Source organism: Sciurus vulgaris (genome assembly GCF_902686455.1).
Source record: "Sciurus vulgaris genome assembly, chromosome: 8".
In the NCBI taxonomy this organism is placed as follows: domain Eukaryota; kingdom Metazoa; phylum Chordata; class Mammalia; order Rodentia; family Sciuridae; genus Sciurus; species Sciurus vulgaris.
In genome coordinates this window covers 84530619-84555091 of record NC_136468.1, presented here as the reverse complement: position 1 = coordinate 84555091, position 24473 = coordinate 84530619, and the positions used below count along the sequence as shown (strand labels likewise).

The 24473-nt window shown below is 33.7% G+C and overlaps 1 protein-coding gene across 1 annotated transcript in view; it reads left to right on the top strand.

The window, feature by feature from the left end:
* HYCC1 (hyccin PI4KA lipid kinase complex subunit 1) overlaps positions 1 to 24473 on the top strand; it is a 69619-nt gene that overhangs the window by 18582 nt on the left and 26564 nt on the right. The window contains 6 exon segments of the mRNA XM_079151931.1: positions 9183 to 9261; positions 15221 to 15322; positions 20855 to 21034; positions 21956 to 22036; positions 22539 to 22654; positions 23037 to 23132. Coding sequence (XP_079008057.1) covers positions 9211 to 9261; positions 15221 to 15322; positions 20855 to 21034; positions 21956 to 22036; positions 22539 to 22654; positions 23037 to 23132 — 626 coding nt within the window. The 5' untranslated portion in view covers positions 9183 to 9210.

Sequence of the window (24473 nt, the reverse complement as noted above, 5' to 3'; positions counted from 1 at the left end):
ACATGGCTGGCATGTGGTGCTGCAGCAGCTGGTAGTTCAGCAGGGATCTCAGCTATGCAGGCTTATGTAGTGGTTTGGGCTTCATACAGTATGCCCACTGGCTTCCCACAGGGATAGAATTCCACATGCATGAAGGTGGAAGCTGCAGATTTCTTAAGGCTTGGCTTCAGAGGTTTTTTGGCATTGTGTTTGTCATGTTCTTGTGGGCAAAGTGATTAGTTAGTAGGACCAGTCTAGATATCAACATGGTTATTGAAAAATACTTCTTTCTAAACTAACTATTAGAGTTCAAATTAGATATTCTTATGAAGTTCTAGAAGATTTAAGAAGAATAGGAAGATGGGAATGAGAAAAGGGATTATTATCTTTCCTTCTATTGCCCTGGCTTTCACAACAGAAAAACACTGGACTGGTTGTCATAGTATACTGAAATCCCAATGTGATCTTACTTATCCATGGGTTGGGCAAAGGAGGCTTTGGTCAAAACATGTTTCCCTGAATAAAAATCTATGTTTATTTCTTGATAGCCAGGCATTTGTTTTGTCATTCAGAGGAGAAGATATATGCCATGGGCTTTGGGAAATACTCCCCAAACCTCTCTTACTGGCCCTGTAAATTATATTCCTTCTCCCTGTGCCTTGAGCAGTAGTTCATGCTATGAGGCATTCAGCAACCCTTCATTTCAAGAAATAGCACAGATTCCTTGTTCCTTCCTGGGTTCCTCCTCCTTCATAGGACTCTTCAGTTGATTTGTCAGTTTCTAAACAAAAAAATCTCTTAAGATTATATAAAATTTGTTCTGTAACATAATTTGAACATTTCTTTCTATTCTGTTTTCCTGAACTCCACCTAAGAATTAATCTGGCAGCACTTAACTACTTCAATGGATTCATTGCATAGGACAGAAATTTAAAACTTGGTGATATATCATAATCCATGTATAGAAATTTGGTTGTTCTATAAGTTTGTAGAAGCTTGATTTTCATGATACATAAGGCAAATGGATGAAATTTTTTGTTTTAGTTTACTGTTAATACCACATAATAAAGAAGATGCTATGAAATAATAGTAGAAATAAGGAATTTTTTTTGTTTTATAATTCAAATTTTTCTTTTTATATTCTTCCTCAATTGGGTAATAGTAAAACAATTCTAATGTTATGTGTCTCTAATGACAACATTGAAGGACGAAATCTGGTAACCATTATTAGAGTTAAGATAAGAATATAGTATGAAAACTGAAGAATAAGATGCTTGATTAGAATGATTTTATGATATATTAAAAGAAAAATTTAATTTTGTACAGATTAATTCTGCTTGTGAAGTACTGCATACAACCTTAGTAAACTTTCTAATATAATTTTAAATATTTTTCTCTAGAACATATTTGAGAAAAATAAGAAGTTTTGTTACACAGCAGGAAGCTTCTTTTTAAATTTTACTCCTTTTACCTTAGAGAAGAATATAGATTTTTTTAAAGATGTGAGTATATTTTAAATATTACTTGATATATCTAATTAGGTTTATATAACCTACAAAGTTACATAATCAAGACTTTTTCATAATGTTAATAAGTTACATATTAGGTATGAAATGTAGGGTTGGGTTAGTAACTGTAGAAAGCCTCTTGCTGCCTGCTAGTAGAAAGAAACTGTTTCTATTTTGTGGTCACTTTATTTTTTGTCCTACCTAATCTTTAGTGATGCCTATAGACATAACTGTTACTCATCTTGGAGCCCAGGGCAAATGTAAAGAACTTTTTTTTTTTTTTTTTTAACTACAATGTTATGATATGTGATGAGGACAAAGGAAAGTATCAATTAACAAGCAAACAGGGTTGACTTTTCATTTTCTATTTCTTTAAATGCTTACCTATCCACATAGTTCTCTTTTCCACAGAATGAATTGATTTTTTAAATCCCATTTTTAATATTTATAAGCTTTCTCTTCTTTTTTTTTATTTTTATAGACTGCATTTTGATTCATTGTACACAAATGGGGTACAACTTTTCACTTCTGTGGTTGTACACAATGTAGATTCACACCATTCATGTAATCACACATGTACCTAGGGTAATGATGTCTGTCTCATTCTACTGTCTTTCCTACCCTGCTCCTCCCGCTCTCATTTCCCTCTACACAATCCAAAGTTACTCCATTCTTCTCTTACCCCCCACTCTCCCCATCCCCATATGTATCACCATCCACTTATCAGAGAAAACATTTGGCCTTTGGTTTTTTGGATTGGCTTATTTCTCTTAGCATGATATTCTCCAGTTCTATCCATTTACCTGCAAATGCCATAGTTTTATTCTTCTTTATGGCTGGATAATATTCCATTGTGCAGACCTACAGAATGTTACAGAATAGAAGACACAGAGACAAACCCACATAAATACAGTTATCTCATTCTAGACCAAGGTGCCGAAAATATACAATAGAGAAAAGATAGCCGGTTCAACAAATGATGCTGGGAAAATTAGAAATCCATTTCCAGTAAAATGAAATTAAACCTATATCTCTCACCCTGCACAAAACTCAACTCAAAATGGATCAAGGACCTAGGAATTAGACCAGAGACCCTGCAACAAATAGAAGAAAAAGTAGGCCTGAATCTTCATCATGTTGGGTTAGGACCAGACTTCCTTAACAAGACTCCTGAAGTGCAAGAAATGAAAGCAAGGATCAATAAGTGGGATGGATTCAAACTAAAAAGCTTCTTCTCAGCAAAGGAAATAATAATGTGAAAAGAGAGACCACAGAGTGGGAGAAAATCTTTTCCATATGCACTTCAGATAGAGCACTAATCTCCAAAATTTACAAAGAACTTAAAAAAACTTTACACCAAAAATACAAAGAACCCAATTAATAAATAGGCTAAGGAACTGGGCAGACACTTCACAGAAGAAGATATATAGGCAGTTAACAAATATATGAAAAAGTGTTCAATGTCTCTAGTAATTAGAGAAATGCAAATTAAAACCATCCTAAGATTTCATCTTACTTCAATTAGAATGGCTATTATCAGGAACACAAACAATAATAGGTGTTGGTGTGGATGTGGGGGAAAAGACACACTTGCTAGTGGAGTTGCAAACTGGTGCAGCCACTCTAGAAAGCAGTATGGAGATTCCTCAGAAAACTTGGAATGGGCCCACCTTTTGACCCAGCTATCCCACTCCTCAGTTTATACCCAAAGGACTTAAAATCAGCATACTACACTAAACACAGCCACATGAACGTTTATAGCAACTCAATTCACAATAGCTAGATTGTGGAACCAACCTAGATGCCCTTCAATAGATGAATGGATAAACAAACTGTAACTTTCTCTTATTTTTAAGATAATTTTTCTTTTCATGAAGTTAAAAGAAACTTGTCACCTGAAAAAATTTAAAAAGTCTTACCCTATGCAGATTTGGGGGAGGGGTGTTCAGTTTTATTAAGGTATAATTAACAAATAAAATTTGTATATATTTATGGTATACAATGTAATTTTTTAATATGAGTATACATTGTGAAATGATTAAGTAAAGGTAATTATCCATCACCTAACATACTTATCATTTTGGGGGGTGGGGAGAACTTTTAAGATTTAATCTTTTTGACAATTTTCACATATATTAGAGTTCTAGAACTTATTCATCCTGACTGAAACGTGATATCCTTTGGCTAACATCTCTCTCCTACCCCAAGTCCCTGTACCATTCCGCTCTTCAGAGTTGGTCTTTCAGACTTCATACATGAATGAGATAATGCAGTATTTGTCCTTTAGTGCCTGGCTTCTTTCATGTAACGTAACATCCTCCAAGAACTGGCTTGACTTAGTGGTGTAAAACTGTGTGGTATCATTTGAAATTTTCAATTCTTATAATCTTACAGCACAGTAAATATCAATGAATATTAACCTACATACATAAAAGGCTCTTTTGGGATTTCAATAATTTTAAAATATTTTTATTTCAAATAACTTTAGAATTACAGAAAAGCTGCCAAGGATAGTACAGGGAATGTCTTTATACCCTATACCTCATTTTAGTCCTACGATGTTGTCATCTTACATTACTTTGTACCTTGTCATTCTATCACATGGCTTTTAACTAAATTCCAGACTTTATCTCACCAGTTTTTTCATCATTGTCCTTTTTTGTTCCAGAATGTAGTCTAGGACACCATATTGCATTTAGTTTCATCTTAGTCTCTTTTGGTCTATGAGAGTTTTTCATTCTTTCTTGTTTTTCATGACCTTAGTTTTGAGGAGTGCTGGTCAGATATTTGTAGAATATCCTTCACATTGAGCTTCCTCTAGTGTTTTTCACATAATTATATTGGGTTTGTGGGGTTTTGGAAAGAATATCATAGAGCAAGGTGTCCTTCTCATCACCTCAAATCATACATGATATTCACATGGCAACATGGCTCATGTTAACCATGGTCAAGGCAGTGTTTTCCACAATACTGCTACCATTTCCCCTTTTCCATATGCTTGTCTTTGGAAGTGAATTACTGTTTCCAGCCTACCCATAGAGGTACTAAGCTCTTCCTCCTGAAGGGGAAAGGGTCTACATTTATTATTGGGACTTCTTCTGTAAGAAGGATTTATCTCATTTCTTTACTTAATCATCAATTTATATTAGTGTGACCTTATATCTGTTTATTTTATACTTTGGGTTATAGTTCAGGACTACGTTTTCTGTTTTGTGTTGACTATTAGGTGTTCGTTCAGGTTGGGTCAGTGTTTAAGAGCATGAAGTACCCATGGCCAAAATGTTTGAGAACAGCTCACCTAGGTTATGATCATAAGATTAAGTAGCTGAGACAAGGAGGAAGGCAATATTGTTGGAGGAATTCAAAGTCCTGTGTTTAAGGAAAAAAAATTGACAAGAATTTAAGTAGGAGTGGCTTGAAAGGATGTTAGTGAGCCTGGAGCTCAGCTCATCTGGAAATGGAGGGCAGGATATGGGGGTGGGTTGACGAGCAATACAGGTTTCAAAGTAGTGTTGGTTAGGTGGTTGAATGGGAGAGAAGGAAAATGATCTGGAGTAATAACTTGGAGGAAGGAGGATACCTTTACCTCTGGGCCCTGTGATTTCTTCCAGGACTGTGTGAGGAAAAGCAGTCACTCTTTGAGAAGGTGACATGCAGGGAAAGCAGTCTGCTGGGACTAGACTATCAATTGCAGAGGGCACAGTGTAGGGATTGCCTTCTTCAGAATTAGGATAGGTAGGATAGGAGATAGGATTAAGATAGAGGATGTGCAGAGTTATGAAGGTTTGTGTACAGGAGATGAGTATAACCTGGGAGTTTGTAGCTTTTTGTGTTGCCTGACATCAATAGAGATGAAGAGAATAATGACTTCAGTCCCACTGGACCTAAGGCTGAGAGTGATGGTGAGATTGAAAGTTTCTGCTTGGAAGTCATTTTCCTGACTCTCTTTTGAGCTCTGCAAAAGGAGACAAAGAGATATGGGGAAGGACAGTTTTTGTTTTTGTTTTTGCTTTTTTCTCTGAGTTCATGAACAATAAGCAAGTGAATATTCATGTGAGTTCAGCTATGCAAGGAGAGCTCCCATTTGATCTCTATCAGGTGGAAAATAAGAGGCCTGGGGTTGACTGGTGTTACTAAAGTATAATATACATACAGAAAAATGCACAGGTCATGAGGTAGGCTTGGTGAATTTTTATCAAATGTACACAACTAGATCAAGAAGCAGAATGTTTCCAGAACCTAAGAGGTAGCCCCCTCCAAGTAACCACTATCCCATCTTCTAACTTAATTAATTTAACCTGTTCTTAAAGTTTATACAGTGTAATTATAGAGTATGTACTCTTTTATCTGACTTCTTTTGCCCAACATTATGACACTGTTTCTGTTTTAATTTATTTATTCATAGAGATATATTTTGTTGTGTAGAATACTCTGTGCTATACCATAATTTCTCCATTCTTCTTTTGATGGACATTTGTTTCTAGTTTGGATTATTTAAAAAATTGCTGCTCCGATGAACATTCCTGAACATATGCATATGTCCATGTTTCTACTGGGTATAATTTTTATGGATGAAATTGTTGGGTGCATAGAGTATGCATACATTCAAGTTTAGGGGGTATGTATTACCAAAGAGTCTTCCAAGATATCACACCAGCTTATATTCACACTACTTGTGTGTGGATATTCTGATTGCTCCGTATCTTTGCAATACTTGGTATTATCTGCCTTTCATTCCGTCATACTTTGGGGTGTGTGTGTGTGTGTACAGTGTATTTCATTCCACATTTCAGTTGACATTTCTCGGATGACTAATAAAGTTGAGCACCATACCTGTGTCAAATTTCCACTTGGTCAAGGGATGATCTTGTTTTTCCTATGGGGTTTTCTGCCTTTTCTTTAATTTCTAAGAGTTCTTTATATGTTCTAGATACAAGAATTTGTCTTCTAAATATGAATTTCAAGGAACTCCTCCATTCTGTGACTTTGTCTTTCATTCCTTTAGCAGTACCTTTTGATGAATAGAGGTTTTTACTTTTAATGAAGTTCAATTTATGCCCCCACCCCCATGATTATTGCTTTTGTGCCTCTTATTTAAGAAATCTTTCCCTCTCTTAAAGTTATGAAAGTACTCTCTTAATGTTTTCTTTTAAAAGCGTTGTGTTTTACCATTCACAATTAAATGACACCACTGGATCTAATTTTTGCATATGGTATGAGCTAGGGGGTCATAGTTCTCTTTTCCCTCTCATGTAATAGTCCAGTTGGCCTGGCCCCACTTAGTATAGAAGACAGTATCTTCCTTGCAGAATTACCATGTCTCTTTTGTCATAAATCAGGTGATCTTGTATGTGCAGGTATGTTTCTGGCCACTCTGTTCTATTTAATTGGTTTGTTTTTCTACCCTTATGACAATGTCACACTGGACATAATTTTACAACAGTTTTTGCAAGCTTCATAGTAAGCCTTGCTGTCTAGAAGTACAGCTCTATTAATGTTGTTTAAAGTTGACTTGCTATTGTTGGTCCTTTGCAAGTTCCTACTGATTCTTTTAAAAATCAGCCTTAATTTTAAGTAAAGAGTTATTTGGAATTTTTGTGAAAAATTTACATGCCACATTCTTTGTTACTTGATACAGTGTTGTTCTATTTGTGATGACATTTCATCCTAATTTATTAAGCAATGGAGTATATAAATGAAAAGTTTTGTGTATTTATATTTACTTTGCTTCACACATATGCATAAATGAGTAAAACTAAGTAGATACAGGGTAAAAGGAAATAAGAGTAATAATGTAAAGTAAAGTAATAGATAAGTTGATCTTGGCCTGCTTTTTATGTGAACAGAGTTAGGGAAGAAATTTGTCTCCCAATTTTGTTAGAATTAGAGCAAAGATAATCAATTATGAGATTCAAAATACTCATAATACAAAACAGCCCAGTTATTTTAAAGGAGAGTTTTTCCTGTACTGAAGACCAAGAATGTGAATTTTGTCCTTAGTTGGCCTTTAAAAGAGATAATATGATCTAACATGCTTTTGGTAACATTTTAGACAATATTCCAAAGCCAACTTTGTCCATACAGTTCTGTCAAATTAACAATGTGATGCAAATATGAGATTTTCTGTTAGACTCCACCCAAGAAAAAAATGAGCTATATTTTTGTTCTAAAAAATTAGGTACATTTAACTCAAGTCATCATGAATGAATGAATAGAGTATATCCTTTGTCAAGAACCTGTGTTGTTCATCAAGGTATATCTGTATACTTTGATGAACAACAAAGCAAAGATTATATGGGTTTGTAATGTTCTTTAATAGAAACACTACCTGCAATAATACTTTATTGCCAGGTACGATACTAAGTGCTTTTATTTGCATTTTAAAATTTAATTCTGACAATAATCTCTTGAAAATGGGTTCTGTGGTTATTACTTTTTCACTGGTGAAAACGTGAGTCAAATATCTTGCCCAGAGTTTATCCTACAAATAAGTAATAGAACAATCAGGATTCACTTTTTGGCAGTTCTCCTCAGAGAACTGCTACATTGTAACATTGATGAAAGTTAAGAAAGCTACTTCACTATTTGTGCTTGAGTCAGGGGGTTAGGAAGATTAGATAGAGCTAAAGTTTTCCCTGAGGAAACAGTTTCTAAGTCTACTCCATACAGATGGATAGTTGAAGAAAAATAGAATGTACTTTTACAAAACTTTTTATAATTTGTTCTAATTAGCTGTACACGACCGTAGAATGCATTTATAAGGAGTTAGAGAATATCATGCTAATTAAAATAAGCCAAACCCAAAAAACCAAAGGCCAAATGTTTACTCTGTATGCAGATGCTAATAGATTGTACTTTAACAAAAATTTCGCTTGAAATAAAAATGTTATTCAGGGCACAGTGGCACATGCCTATAATCCCAGTGGCTTGGGAGGCTGAGGTAGGAGGATTGCCAAGTTCAAAGTCTGCCTAAACAATTTGGTGAGGCACTAAGCAACTTAGTGAGACCATGTCTTAACATAAAAAATAAAAAGGGCTGAGACTGAGGAAGTTGTGGCTCAGTGGCATCCCTGGGTTCAATCCCCAGTAACCCCTCCCCCACAAAAAGTCACATTTCCTTTAGCTTGCTTGTTGTTGTTTGTTGTTTTCCCTTCTTACTTATTCTTATGTAAAGCCTAATCTTCTGAATAAGTACTGTTAAATAGAGTAAGTATCTTGGATATTGTCACTTTTATTTTTTAAAAATGAATATTAAGGTATCAAGAAACTGAGTTGTGAAGAATTGAAAAATAAGCAAATTAAATTACTTTAATGCTTTCTATAGATTGAATTTTGGGTGCACTTTCTATATTTTCACAGTTTTGAAATATTTTCTGCAATTTTAAGACAAATGATATTTTTAAAATTATTTAATTGAAATGAGAGAAAAATTTTTAGTGTGTTTCGCAGTTGGCATTCCTGAAATCTGAATCAAATTGCAGAGCCAATTTCATCATCTTATGATATTTATACTTTTGTCAAAATACTTGCATTTTAAATCTTGTTTATGCACATTGGTTTTGAAATAAATGTAATTTATGTTTGAACTATTTTAATTTCACAAATGGCTTTAACATTATAGGATTACCTCTATGCATAATAATATGACTATTAAAATATATTCAAATTTTAACATTTTTCTATGTCAATTTTCAGGTTGAAGGTTTGGAACAGATGTGGAAAGATGTTTACTTCAGAGAAAGGGGTTGTGGAGGAATGGTTGTCAGAGTTTAAGGTAATATTTTCTGTTAATCTAATATTTATATTCCAAAAAAGTTTTGTCTGTGTTTAAATTTCAGTGAATTTTTAAATTGTGTATGACTGAAAAGCTAAATAGCTGTGTGAGAAGTATGTTCTAACATATCTTAATAGAGAGCAATTACACATGGTAATCTTTTTTAGAAAATTAATTCCTTTTTCTCCAAGTGGTATGCAGAGTTTATCCATTTATTTGCTTGCTTATTTCCTCCCTTCATGGTAATACCACCAAAAATGGTTATGAATGTTGATGTGACTCTCCACTAACCATCAATGATTCATTGTCAAAATGTTTCTCCCAGTTGCCGGTGAGGGTATTGAAACTGTGCATGATCAACAATGGGGAGAAGATGGAAAGGTAGCCCAGATTTCTACCAGTGGATCTTTCTCTAGTTGGTTAATCCAGTAGCTATTTAAGGACTGTATAAACTTTGTTTTGTTGGTGAAGGACATAAACCTTATGTTTGCTTGTCTCATGAACTCTTTTCTATCACAACTAAAATCGTGTTCCCTAAACCAGCGAATCCCTTTCTCCTGTCCTTATGCAACACATAATTGTGTGAGCTTCATGATCATAAACCATGGAAATAAAAGGTTTGGGCTGAAATTGTCACTGTGATTTTATTCAAAACCATCAGCCCCAAGACCTTAGAGAGAAACTTATAGTCTGACATTATCAGGTTTATTGGGCTTGTTACAGTGAGGGAGACTACACAAGAGAGGGCATCTCATTAAATAAAGAAAAAGATAAACAGTATAAAAGGAAGGGCAGAATATAGGTAATATTTAAATAAAGTTGTCTGTATTTTGATGAACTCAAAACAAAGCAGAGCTGTGTGTAATGGGCACATTGGTGTGGACTTCAAAGTGGACCCAGGATCTTGCTGTCTGGAAAACTACAAAGGTAACATGGATTTGGACTATTGTGTTCAGAAACCCTTTATCTGAAGCTCTGCACCTGCATTGGAAATCAAGGCTGCTTCTCTGTGTTGAAGTGACTTAGATCCTTTAGGCAAGAGTGGGATGTTTCATTCTTACTGTTGTATGTTTAAATAAGAAAGTTTTTGATAACCTATTTTGGACAACAAGAATTCTCAGTGAGTGAGAATTTAATAATCACTCAAAAAAGGAGGTTGTTATGACACTCTTCAGTTGCAGTGTGACCTTGGGAGAAACAATGTTTCCTATTCATTTTGCAGCTGGCCTTATCTGTCTCTTATCTAATTCTGATGAGTGTCTGGGTAGATTTTTACTTTCTCAGCTTTTATAGTCATGAATTGAGCATCCTTCTATATGGATTCATGAAGTAATAGTCTATATTACTACATTATAAAAGTGTGCAGTATATAGTGCTTTCTATGTATTTTAATAGTTTGATTAAATTTTGTATCTACTTTTTTCTGCTAAGTTTATCTTAGTAATAAATAAGTATTCAAGATGTTTTTAAGTTTTTTCTTTTCTACTTTTAAAGTATTGAATATGGTTTGCTATGCAGTATCGTGATTTTTTTTTTCTTTTTTGTGGGAGCAGATCAATGGAAATTGCCCAGTTTAACAGTTGAATACCGTTTGTTCTGGGGCATATATATATTTAATAGTGAAATCAAGCCTGCAAAAACAAATATAACCAGTTACCCATTCTTGAAGATGGGGGTTGGGAAACGAGGACACATTAAAGTGTGGGTCATATAGGGAAATTCAACTATCCAGGCAAATAATTGAAAATTATGACTCTTTTTTCCCTGCCCATTTGTTTGTTTACTCTTTCCTCCTCTTGATTTGGTGTGTAGATGCCTAGGAAGTATATAGTAGGGAGGATTGAGAGGGTGGAGGTGGAATGTACAAGAGTCAGCCAGAGAAGTTGCCCTGGTAGATTGGTTACATTGAGTAAACAATTTATTTGAACAAATGAGTAAGATATATTGAGGATAATGGAAGTTAACATTTCTTAGGAATTACAAAAATGGAATGGGGCATGTCAAGAAAGAACTCTTAAGTGTTAATTTGGCATTGGAAGAGTCAGTACATACTCATGGGTTGTAAATATATATGTATATATATACATATATATTCATACATATATACATACATATATTTCCTAGCACTGTTTTCAGAAAGGACCTAGAATCAATGGCACTCCAGTACCACTGAGTGTACCAGGTCTTATTTTCTAAATACCATCTTCCACTAAAAGAAGCCAGAGTATGAATAGCTGAAAGTACTATCCAAGTAGTATTTTATCAATAAGACATCTATTGTCTGTATAGCAATATTTTATTAAATTTTTAAATTAATGTAAAGTTAAGGAAATTTTTCCACTGGGAGGAGAGAGTGAAATCATAGGTCACCTGGAATAAAAAATAATACAATTTAGTTTCTCCCTTCCCCCCAGATTAAATTTACCCAATTTTCAATAAATTTGATAGGACAAATGTTTTAAATTATCTTCAAGTCTTTATTATAGCCAGCTTAAGGAAAGGTATGTCCTATTCCTTGACTAATTTGATAGGCATTTCTGAAAATGATTTTGAGTGTTATTCTAAATTATGTTAATATGTGTTGAATTCAGCTCTCTGTTTGATAAAGAGAACAAGACTGTCAGGCTAAACCAGCATACCAGAGGTAATAGAAGGTAGAAAATTGCTTGGGAACAAATCTGCTCAGTACTTTTAAAATTAATTTGTCTTTTGAAGTGATTTGCATTATTAAATTACATATCTAAGTTAAAATGCTTAAGAAAGGAGGTTTTGGGGCACATACTTATTTTTAGAGAAATCTGTTTGGTTGTTTAATAATAACCATGGTGCTAATAAGGCCAAAGTCATTGTGATTGATTAAGTGGGCCTACAGTCATATGTCCTTTGATCTAATCCTAATTTTCCTACTAGGTGGTTTTATGACATTGGGCAAATCTTATAACCTCTTCACATTTCAGTGTCTTCAGAAAATTTGAAGTGGGTGGTCTATAAAGATGATTTTAGTTCCATGCTCTTCCATTGTGACAATTTGAACTCCTAAGCTCAAAACCTGACTCAACAGTCTCTGAAATGCACAGAGACAGCAGTTTGTTTTGTGCAAATCTTTTATTTCAAATCTAAAAATTAAAGATCTTTTTTCCTTTGGAAAAGCTATTCAGTCTCTTATTAGTATTTTCATTATAAGCAATGAAGAGATTAAAATTGGATTTTTCATTTTAAGATTTCATGAATGGTTTAATTTCTGTCTTTTCAAAGATTCATTTATATAATATTATCTTTCAAATTATATTCTGTTTTTCTCATGCTGTGTGTAGATTTAGCTAACAGAATTTCAGACTCCTATCTTTTTTTTTCCTGATAGTCACCAAATCTCAGTATGTTACTCAAAATCCAGTTTTAAGTGTGATGTTGTTGAACAGGGTTGTTTTATTTATTGGTTCTTTACCCATCTGTCCATCTTCATTAATTCTCTTCTACCCAACCCATATCATCTCCTTTCATTTTTGAAAAACCATCTGCCAAATGATACTTTAGTATGAAGCATCTGTCTTCTTTGAATTTTGCCAAGAATAATTTCAACATACTTTCCCGTTATTGCTTTTCATCTCCATTTCGCCCTCTGAAACATGAGAAACCTTACTAGTACTTAAGAAAACCAGTACACTTGAACTAGTAGGCTATAAGACAATGTTTTCTGTAACAGTTCTTACATTCATCTGGCCCTTTTAGATCTTAAGTTTTTTAAAGCATCATTTGTAAACATAGCAGTTATGACCTCCTGCTTCTACAGACGTTCATACAATGAGATAATGACAGAATTGTGAATAATGTACGATAGTTATTGCATTAATCTTTAAGATATGCTTTCTTGGGCTGGGGATATAGCTCAGCTGGTTGAGTGCTTGCCTCGCAAGCACAAGGCCCTGGGTTCAAATCCCCAGCACCGCAAAAAAAAAAAAAAAAAGATATGCTTTCTTTCATTCAGTGGTAGTAGCTCCAATCCAAGGTATTTTCCAAGCTTGGCTTCTCATAAAAGCTGTCCTTTTCTGCCTTTGACTGTTTCACAGAAAAGATTGTACTTTGTGAAGCTAAAATAATACATACACTGAGAATTATAATTTGTGTTTTTAGTGAATGTTCCAGTTTTAACCTAGATAATATAAATAATATTATAATAATCTTTCTATTTACTAGCAATTTAAAAATATTTGTATTTTTAATTAATTTTTCTTTAATTTTATAGACAAATATGCTAGACATATATATGTAGCCTGGTATGTATATTATGCATTTATATAATGTTTTCATATATACTATATATATTTTATACTTATAATTTAGGCCTGTAGGTTTCTATTCAGGGATTAGAAATCTGTTGTATATTTGCCCATTACTCCCTTTTATATAAATTTCCCCAGTGTTAGGTTACTCTTGATCAAATTACGGAAATGGAATATAACCTGGAGATCTTTAGTTACTTGCTTTTGAAATATTGAAGAATGCCCTAATCTCTTCTTTATGGAAGCAGTGCACTGAAAGTATTTTCCTCCTCTTGAAAATGGTGGAAAGTTCCCAAATAGTTCACATTAACTTACCGGTTTGGTAAACAAGGCTCTCTTATTATATTTAAAAAAAAAATCTGTTCACTTTTGTATCCTAAGGTGAAATATGACCTATTTTGAAACAACCCTCTGAAGGGTAAACAGTGACAGCTTCTATTTCTTATTCTGTTCCTTTGTAATATGTTCCTTAGCCAAGATTTGAGTATGAGGCTTTGTGCTGAGTGATGTGAATGGAAACACGATAAGACCATTCTTTCCCTCAAGGAGCTCACAATAAAGTAGAAATGAATCAAGTGTCCTTATTATGAGAATGTGTGTGGTTTAATTTTCTGTGCCTATTTATGCACACAAACACCTATATCACATATCATAATCCATGTTAAATCATGAAATGCAAGGTTACGAGATATGTAAGAAATAGTGTAAATCTTGGAATGACTGTTAGGATATCTTGAGACATGAATTAGAGTTGATTGAGTGATTGATCAGTTGAAGAAGGGAAGTCATTTGATTGAGGAAAAATAATACATAATGTTACATAAGGGGGTATGCTCTAGAAAGATAGGTTTTTGTTATTGTTATAATGAATTGTTTCCCCTCTCTTCCTTCCTTCCTTTCTCTCTTTCTTTCCTTTTCCTTACTGCTATTTCAACCAGAGCTTTATGAATTCCTACTGAGTTTTGTCTCTTCCCATTCCTCTCTGGTCTTGGTGTCCTGTGTGGGTGGGTGGTGCTGGCAAGCTGTGATTAGTGGTCCACGTTTTAAATGACAACTGGAGAACTAGTTTGCTGTGGTGTGGATATCTTTTTCCCAGGTTTGAAAAGTCTAACTTTTCTGCCCAAATCCATAAAGCAGAGCAGCTCAACAGTCATAACTCAGTAGTTACTGGGATCTGGTGACCTGTGACTTTTAGGTGGAAATGTTATGAACTCCTTATATAATATGAAGCAGGATCAACATAGCTAATGAAATTTATAATTTATACAATGCTACAAAAATATATCTGTAGCTTTAAACACAGTTCTGATTTCTAACCCCAAACTAATTAAAGGTGAAGATTTGATGTTAATTTATGTTTCTATTAACAAGAAAATAAAAGACATTTTTATTTTGAATTTATTTGTTGAGATATAATTCATACCATATAAAATTCACTATTTCAAGGTGAAAATACAATGGTTTTTAGTACACTCACAATGTTGCAAACAACACCAACATCTAATTCAGGACATTCCCATCACCCCCAAAGAAACTCAGTGCCTATTAGTAATTTCCAATCACACCCCGCCAATTGCTCCAGTCTCTGGTAACAGCTAATCTATGTTTTTTTTTTCTTTTTCTTTTGCTTATTTTGGAATTTTGTAAAAATAAAATGTATTTTTTTTAAATTTGTTTAGACACTGCCAGAAACATCTTTACCAAATTATGCCACAAATTTGAAAGACAAGAGTTCTTTAGTTTCATCACTCTATAAAGTTATCCAGGAGCCACAAAGTGAGGTAAGTACTCTTACAGTTTATTGTGCTAGTAGCATTCAGTTCTGATTTTTTTATTGCGAAATGTCTTTGTGGCCCTGAAAACTCTAGGTCACTACATACACTTTATTCATTTAGCGAATATATCTGTGTGCCTGAGCTATCTTCTATGCTGGGCAGTAGAGAATCACAAGATGAATAACGAACACATGATCTTCATCCTGAAGGGAAAATGAAGAGGAAATAAGTAAACATGTGATTTCAAGGAAATGCTTAATTGAGTCTATCGATGCTATGGTGTGCACATTTGTCCTCTCCAAATCTAATTGCCATTGTAACAAGTCTTAAGTGTTGGGACTTTGAAGGGGTGATTAGGCCACAAGGGCTCCATCCTTATGGGTGGGACTGGTGCTATTATAAAAGGGCCAGTTGGGCCTCCTCTTGCTCTTCTACCTTCTGCTGTAGGATGATGCAGCAAGAATTCCCTTGGTCTTGTCTTTCCTAGCCTGGAGAACTGTGAGGAAATAAATTTCTATTTGTTTTAAGTTATCCGGCCTCTAATGTTCTGTTATAGCAGCAACACAAGACAGCCTAAGAGCATGTGCAAGGAAAAGTCTTCCAGGAGGCAAGGCAAAGAACATTCCAAGAGAGAGGATAGTACACAAAGGCCTGAGAAAGTACAAGGTGTTATAAATAATTTGGATTGACTGGTGCCTTTCCCCTTCCTCCTCCTCTTTTTTTTCCCGAAAGTCAGTTTATTTGAAGGTGATAATCTATACTCCAGATTCTGGTGTTTATAAATCCTACTACTCACAGTATAAATAGAACAGGATTGAAAATAGCATGAGAAATAAAAAGGCGTGGCACTTGGAAAAAGGCAAATAGGCTAATGCAATAGTTGACAAGAAGAGGGTCAAATGGCATGAACCGAAGCTGGAAGGATAACTGTAGGGCTTAACCGGGATGGGCCTCAATTTCCATCTTAAGCAGTTTAGACCCCCCCCCCCCCCCCCGACTGAAGAGATGACTTGGTCAGATAATTACTTTGGAAGGTAGCTATGTGGAGGGTAGACTGGAGAATGGGAAAAGTATCATTGGGAAGACAGTGGGCTGTCTATGATAATGGCCTAGCAGGGAGCTTCTGAGAACCTGAACCAGGATAGGGCTGCGGTGGGTGGAGAGAAGTGGGGTACAGAAGAGGGCTCTGCACAGTTCCTTTTGTTCTTGTGTTTGGCAAATGATGTGATAGGCCCTACCAACACTAATCTCATTATTCAGTGGTAAAGAGACATAGGCCTGAATCTAGTCTTATGTGGATCCATGTATCCTTAGAATGAAACTACCCATCCCAGGGTTTTTGTCATTTGAGTAGTTAATCTCTTTTGTTGGTGGTATAGAATATTTATTTATAGAATATTTATTATACTATAAAATACATTCATTACACATTTTAACTGCTACAGGGATTATATTGACAAGCCAACGAACTTTAACTGGAATAACAATAACATTTGATTTATCTCTTCCTCTTCCCCCAAAGCTTCTTAATTTGTATAGAATGTATAGATAACCTGTCTTATTTATTTGTTTTATTTGTTGAGATGGGGTATCATTATGTTCCCAGGCTGATCATGAACTCCTGGGCTCAAGTGATCCTCCTGCCTCAGCTTCCCAAGAAGCTGGGATTACAGGTGCATGCTGCTGTGCTCAATTAGCCTATTTTTATGAAAGGTTTGCCTTAAAAACAAAAACATTTGGGTGGAAACTGTTTTTGTTTCCCATGTTTGGTTCAGAATTACATGATCAAAGAAAATAAGTATAGCTATTTTTTTTTTAACAAATTAAATCTTGTTTGTCAGGTACTATTTATTAGTTTGGAAGGCCTAAAAAATTATTCCTCTGTTGAGATGCGTTTTAACCAGGCTACTTTGGAAAGAGTTTGTAGGATAAATTTCTGAGTAGCTATGTTAATTTAGAGCATTTCTTGTGTTAAGATAAATTTAGTGACTAAAAGCTCTAGTGGTTCAGAGTAATATTTCTCAAATTATTTGTGGTGAAAGATCATTTTAAAAGATCGTTTCCAATGTGTCACAGAATAATATTGTACATAATGTGCATGGCTAATACACAACTCACATCATATGTGAGGCACCACACATATTTGATAATCCCTAACTGACCTATACTCTGTTGGGTAGTCTGCTGATCACCACTTGGTTGCTGCAACAGTATAAAGTTGCTTTAAAGGTGTTTAAATTTTCTTCTCAATTTCTGTGTTTGTGTTGTTGGGGACTGGTGACAGTTTGTGAATGGTCCTCAGTCTAAGGGTCAAACGTGCAGAAGCACTGGTTTTGGAAGTTTTATGTATGTTTGTCTTATGTTTTTATCCTGCTTAATGTGGTTAAGACCCTGCGTATTGTGTATTCTTAAGACAACTCAGCCTTTCAAACCTATTTCCAAGTCTTCTAAAATGTAACAGTGTGCTCTCTTTTAACATTGTTGTCTCCCTTTTGTTATTTAGAATGCTTTGTGTCTCAATTTGGAAATATTCCTGAAGAGTTGACTGACTTTGGCATTTTTGAAATATGGGATTTTGGTGTTATTTGAAGCTTGGAAAATTTGGTATTTGGATTCGACCAATAGTATTTTTATATTATTCAATTTTATCCATTTAATCAATATTTATTGAGCACATATGTCAGGAATCAGGTAGGAGTATAGCAGAGAACAAAATAGACTGTGTTCTTCATCTTATATGTGGAACTTTGTATTCTAGTAGGTGGAATAGACATTAAACAAACACCTAAATGTGTACTATCATATATGCTACATAAAGCAATGAGGCTAATTAAAGTAGAGTAAGGGATGTGTATGTTGGGACTGAGGAGTTGATGGTCAAGTCAACCTCTGAATCAATTAGAGGAAAGAAGTAAGGGCAAGAGCTCTCCAGGAAGACTCGTGGTACTTGTATTTAAGACAGGTACAGAGAGGCAGAGGTATGGGCATACCTGCAGTTTGCTTGAATGGTGCTTCTTATTGACTGTAATTTGAAGATAAGTATAGAATTAGAGGATAACAAAACTCAATTCTGTTATGAAATCAGCTGTTTTTTTTTTTTTTTTTTTTTTTTTTTTTTTTGTTGTTTGTTTGTTTAAAGAGCCACATAGAGTCTCCTTGGTATTCTAGGAGTCGGAAGCCCAGGGTGAGAGAGGGAGAGAGGTCAGGTGCAATTGACTGCTGGTACCTTCACAACTTTTCTGTACCTTTTTCCTACCAATATTCATCAGTAATTGTTCAATAAAAATTTTTTTTCAAACTTTACTCTTTGCTTACTTGGTTAAGAGCATTTTCCCATGTTAGAGATTAAGGAATATTTTTGTGTCACAATTTTACCTTTAGAAATCTCTCTTAAAATACAGACTTCTAACTTTTGAATGGATTTTTGTAGAAGTTCATTTGAGATTAGTTTAGAACTCAGGAAGTATGTCAAAATGGAGAGAATAATGGTGATTAGGTTCTTGATAGACTTATAAAAACCCACTTAACACATGAAAATATACTTGTGGTGCAGTTCTTTCTTAATAGTACTTAAAAATCCAGTTGTCATATATGGCAATTTTCCATGAGAAGATACATTAAAAATTTTGACCTAGACACTAGGAACACAGCATGTTCTAATGCTTCATTGCTTGCCTCAAATATATTCAAGTTAGGTGTGTCAAACACTGCCTGTATTTTACACATTATATTTTATTTTATTCTTTTATGATATTTTAAAGGTGTGGTTGTAAAGGAGTCAAAAGACCTGACTCCTTTCTGGCCCTTGAGAGCTATGTGATATTGTTCATGGTGGATAGCCTCTTTGTATAAATTTCCTTATGTGGAAAGTGTAGATAGTGCTATTCTACCTGTAGTGGTGTAGGAATTAAACAGATTCATATGTGGGAAGTTGTTTGTAAGTTGTAACAGATGTTGGTATGTTTGGTATTTATCTGTATTGGTTTCAAATGGGTAATTTCTTTTAATCTTTTTGCAACATGAATTCTACCTTTCTTTGAATTCACCTTCATTTGATTCTGCTTTCATTAAGCAAAAACCCTTTTAATTTGGAATTTGGAACTGTTTATAAAGCCATTGAGTATGTTTTGATTAAAATTGAATATATGTTCCAGTGGACTGTCTTTAATAAATTTTCCAATTTGCAAACACTTATTAGGCTTATCAAGGTTTATGAATTGATTTAATCAAAGTTTGCCCAGGGATTTAGAAATGAGGGTTATTATAAGATTACTTTGGCTAGTCTACAAAGAAAAAATTTAAAAACTCTTCCAAAAGCTAGACCTTCCTCTACAAGTCTTTCCTCCTGACACATCTAATCCCATTCTTCCAAGTTTCTACCCTGAAACCTTTTCTTGACATCTATGAATGCTTCCTGCCTTCCAATTTCCTGTTATCTTCCCATGGCCAGGGTGGACACCCTCCAAAGACCACTGGAGATTGGAAAAACTATTCCTTATGGAAGAGTAGCTGTTAGAAGTTAATCTTTCAATAGGAGAGACTTTTATAATGTAGTCAATGTTTATTGAAGTGTAAATTTTGTTAAAATTTGTACAAATAATATTGACTATATTATTTATATATTTGACTTATATGAAATAAAAGTATCTACTGTAAATTGACTTATATTCACTACAATTATTGGTAATAGAAAATTTATTTAGTTAATTGACTCAAATCTATTGCCTGTTAGTAAAGTATAATTTATTGAAAAATACAATAACTTGATAGTTTCCTTGAAGAATGGGTAATTTTGTTAATCTCTTGACAGATTTGTTCATGGTTTGTGTATGATATTTGTATAGACCTTAAGGCAACACTTACCTAAGTGGGTCTCTTATCTTGCCTTTTGCATGTTTATTAAAAAGAGTATTATAAAGATGCAGTCAGTTCTACTAATTTGATAAAATTGGTAGTGAGAAGGAGAGGAAAAGGTTATAGACAATTATAAAAATTATGTCTAAAAACTATAGCAATGTTTAGATTAAGAGACAATTAACCATGGTTATGATAGGAATCTAGATTTAGGGACTCAGTAACTATTTAGCCACCCTGCACACCAGCCATTGCTGTCACAATTGTCCTAATTATAAGCCCAGAAGTGATGTGCAACAGTAACTGTCCAGGATTTCCATTTCAACTTCTTATATCCTGTAGCCAAACATTTTTATATTGGTAAGTAATTTTTTAGGAAGAAAGGCCTTAAGGAATAAATGTCTATAACTTAGCTATTACAAGACATTCAAAGACATGTTTCAAATAACAATACTACATTAGAGTTAGAGAATATGTCAAAGATAACATGTGCCCATAACACTTGCATTACTGTTTGTCCTTACAACAGAATTCAAAAGATTTATTAATAGCTTAGCAGTGGATACTTTTGCTTAAAAAATTAAAGCATTAATATATTTCTGTAGTACCAATCTGAGAAAATCTTTCATATTTTATATAACAGTGTCATTCAGTTCTTGAACTAACATTTCTTCTTTCTTCCAGTTGCTAGAACCTGTCTGTCACCAGCTCTTTGAATTCTATCGCAGTGGAGAGGAACAGTTGCTTCGATTTACACTGCAGTTTCTCCCAGAACTGATTTGGTGCTACCTTGCAGTCTCAGCCAGCAGAAATGTGCATAGCAGTGGATGTATTGAAGCTCTTCTTCTAGGGGTTTACAATTTGGTTCGTATTTAATGTTTTAACAAGATGCTTTTTTTTTGTAAAATCAAATATGTAATTTTGCAACAACTTTTTGTTTTAGTAAAACTAGTATTGTTCTTATATATTCTCCCTAAAATAACTTTTTATGGAGATTGGGAACCCTACAGTTATACATATAATTACTTAAACATAACTTTATGGATTGATTGAAGGCTGAAAAGCAGATCATTTCAGAACTTTTATAACAGTACCTGCAAAATATTAATGTTGCATAAGATTTTAAATTAATAACCATTTCAACTTTTCTATAGGTTATTTCTCAAAAAATTTAGAAAAGATTTAGTCTAATATTCACCAGTCATAGTTCCATAAAATCTGTACTGTCTCCAGAATTTATCTTTGTTTTACATGTATTTTACATTACTAATAATTTTGTGTAGTAATTATGATGATGTTCTAGATACTAATAGTTTGTATATTTTGTATGGAAAGGAAATTTAAGATTCTTTTCTTGACATATTTTATGTTTAAATCATTGATTAATTTAGAAAATGTAGCTTGTTGCATGAAGAAGATCAATGATAATTAAGATACTATACCTGTATCTCAAGCCATCCTAGAAACTATGTATTACCTTTATTTTAGAATTTCTTTTTTTCAGGACTGGGGATTAAACCCAGGGTTTAGCACATGTGAGACAAGCACTTTTTAACTGAGCTATACCCCAGCCCTACTTTTACTTTAAATGTAGAAGAATGTACTTTTAAACTACCGTTATTTATGAATAATTGATAATGGATTATCATTGTCTAAGAGTTTAAACAATTGAAAATTTTCTACTCAGATCTTTTAAAACCATTTAGCCTAACAATTTAAATTTCGTTTTTAAATTCATGTGTATATAAGTAAATACTTTAAGGTATTTTTCTTTCACTTTTGTAGGAAATAGTTGACAAACAGGGACATAGCAAAGTATTGAGTTTTACGATTCCATCTTTATCCAAACCATCTGTATATCATGAAGTAAGTGATATTTTATCAAAGTAAGCTTATTGGGTTCTAAGTTTTGATATTATCAGATACTAGACAATAGTTTATAGGCAAAAATATTGATAGTTTTTTAGTGCCTAAAAAAACATAAAGCACCAAAGTGTTTACTATTCCCAAGATGAAATGGAAAATCAAAATTATTAAGCATTGATCTAAAATCTGATACTAAGAGATCTATTGAAAGTATTGCTTTTGAAATACTTGCTATTTCTTTTAGGTAAGACTAATCTAAATTTTTTTATACATGGTAGTTGTATATTTCCAGGGTAGAATATTTGGAATTTAAGCTATTTTTATTTCTTATTTGTGATTTGGTTTTTAATTTTTATTAGATCTTTGAGCAGAAATTTTGGTAGGTATTGTGAAGATTAAGATTTATGTTTCTAGTAGCCACTCTTGGTATGATATATATTCTACACATCGTATTTTCAACAGAATGACTGTTTTCTCCTTTATTCAAATGCCTTTTCTTTAGCCGTCCAGCATTGGGTCCATGGCTCTGACCGAGAGTGCACTCTCCCAGCATGGTTTGTCAAAAGTCGTGTACAGTGGACCTCATCCTCAGAGGGAGATGCTGACAGCACAGAATAGGTAGGCTATGGAGACAAAACTTCTGCTGCCACAATAATTAAAAAAAAAAAGATTTCAGGAAATTTTTGAATAATGTTTAATGAGTTATATGTAGCAACTTATTTGAATATTGAGTCATTTTGTAGAAGAGAAAAACACATCTAGATTTGTCATTGCACTCTGCTTCAAATGTCATCTGAAACATTGAGTTTTTAAGATGTTGCGTATGGCTGTTACCTCTTGGAAAATCCTTTTTCCGTTTAGCTTTTATTGTTCCTGGTATGCTTATGGTGTATAAGTCTGTTCTTTAACATAATAGCTCACCTAAGATGTCTTCTGCCCTGTTATGGTTGGCTTCTTAGAATTCTGAAGTTGTGTTAGCATTCCTTTGTCTCCTCCTCAGGTTTGAAGTGTTGACATTCCTTTTGCTGTGTTACAACGCTGCCTTAACCTATATGCCCAGTGTTTCTCTTCAATCACTATGTCAAATTTGTTCAAGGTAAATTGAAATTTAATGTTTTTAATACCAGAATGTATTAATCTAGGATTATTAGTTTGTTACATACCTCAGTTATTTTTGTTTTATGTGATCGTTTGTTTAAAATACTAAGTAAGGTCCTATGAAGCCCAGCCTATAGAACACATAGAAAGCTCCCTAATGAGTGATAGCCCCAAAATACATGATACTGAATCACATTTAAATGGAATATTTAATCAAGAAAAGGATTATGCTGCATGTCGAAAAGGATAGAATGCTTATGACCTTACGATTTTTGGAATGTGGTCAGGTTTTTTGATGTGTTGTTTGCTTTTATTTATTTATTTTTATCATCTTTTAATTTGGTACCAAGAAATAAGTAGGAGATACATGTTTTTGTTTTCCCTTTCAAAGAAAAATTGGGTTAAAATGTTGGTTAAATAAATTAAATATTCTTGGGTATATTATGCAAACATTAAAAACTTCTTATCTACAAGTATTTAATAGTTTTCAAATATCTAACACTATCTATAGGATGATGGCAACCATATATACCATAAGGTATATTATGATCCCTACACTTGTGGAATATGACAAGAATGTTGACAATGGTTATCTCTAATTTGTGGAATTATGATTTATTTGAAGGTTTGGAAAGTATTTTTTCCTTTCAGTTTTTATTGTTACTGATAAGCTTATGTTGTACAAGTCTGTTCTTTAACATAATAGCTCACCTACCTCTGCCCTCTGCTCTGTTATCTCCTCTGATTTTTTCCATGATTCTCTACTGTTCTATAATGAACATGTTACTTTAAAAAAAAAAATGAGAGATTATTGCTCTTGATAGCTCAAATAAGTGAGAGAAATTATAGAATTAAGGAAGTTGTAGAAAACAATTTGTATTTGGGGAAATTATTTAGAATATAAAACTTAGCAGGGGGCAGGGGGCGATCTATTGAGCAATACTTAGAAATCAAATCAATTAAAATAAAACAAACAGAAAAGCAGAACTTGATCATGTAAGATCAGCTGAGAAAGGAGTTAAAAAGACAAGGGACTTGTTAGAGAAGATAAAGTAGGAAGAATCTTTCAGATAATTCCTGAATTATGAATTACAACAAACTTAAAAGATAATAAATACAGTGTACCATCTCTTCCACTTATGGAGTCTTGCTGATATATTCCTTGTATTAAATCTTCTAAAGGCAGAAGTGCCTGACTTGAATTCCACAGATCTACAAAAATCTAAAAACAAGGTGGAGTATGTATTTATCTACATAGTGTTGCCAACTTTTTATTTGCTAAGTTGTTGTAAGTATCTAACATCAACATTACTTATGATTTAACAAAAGGGAGACTTAT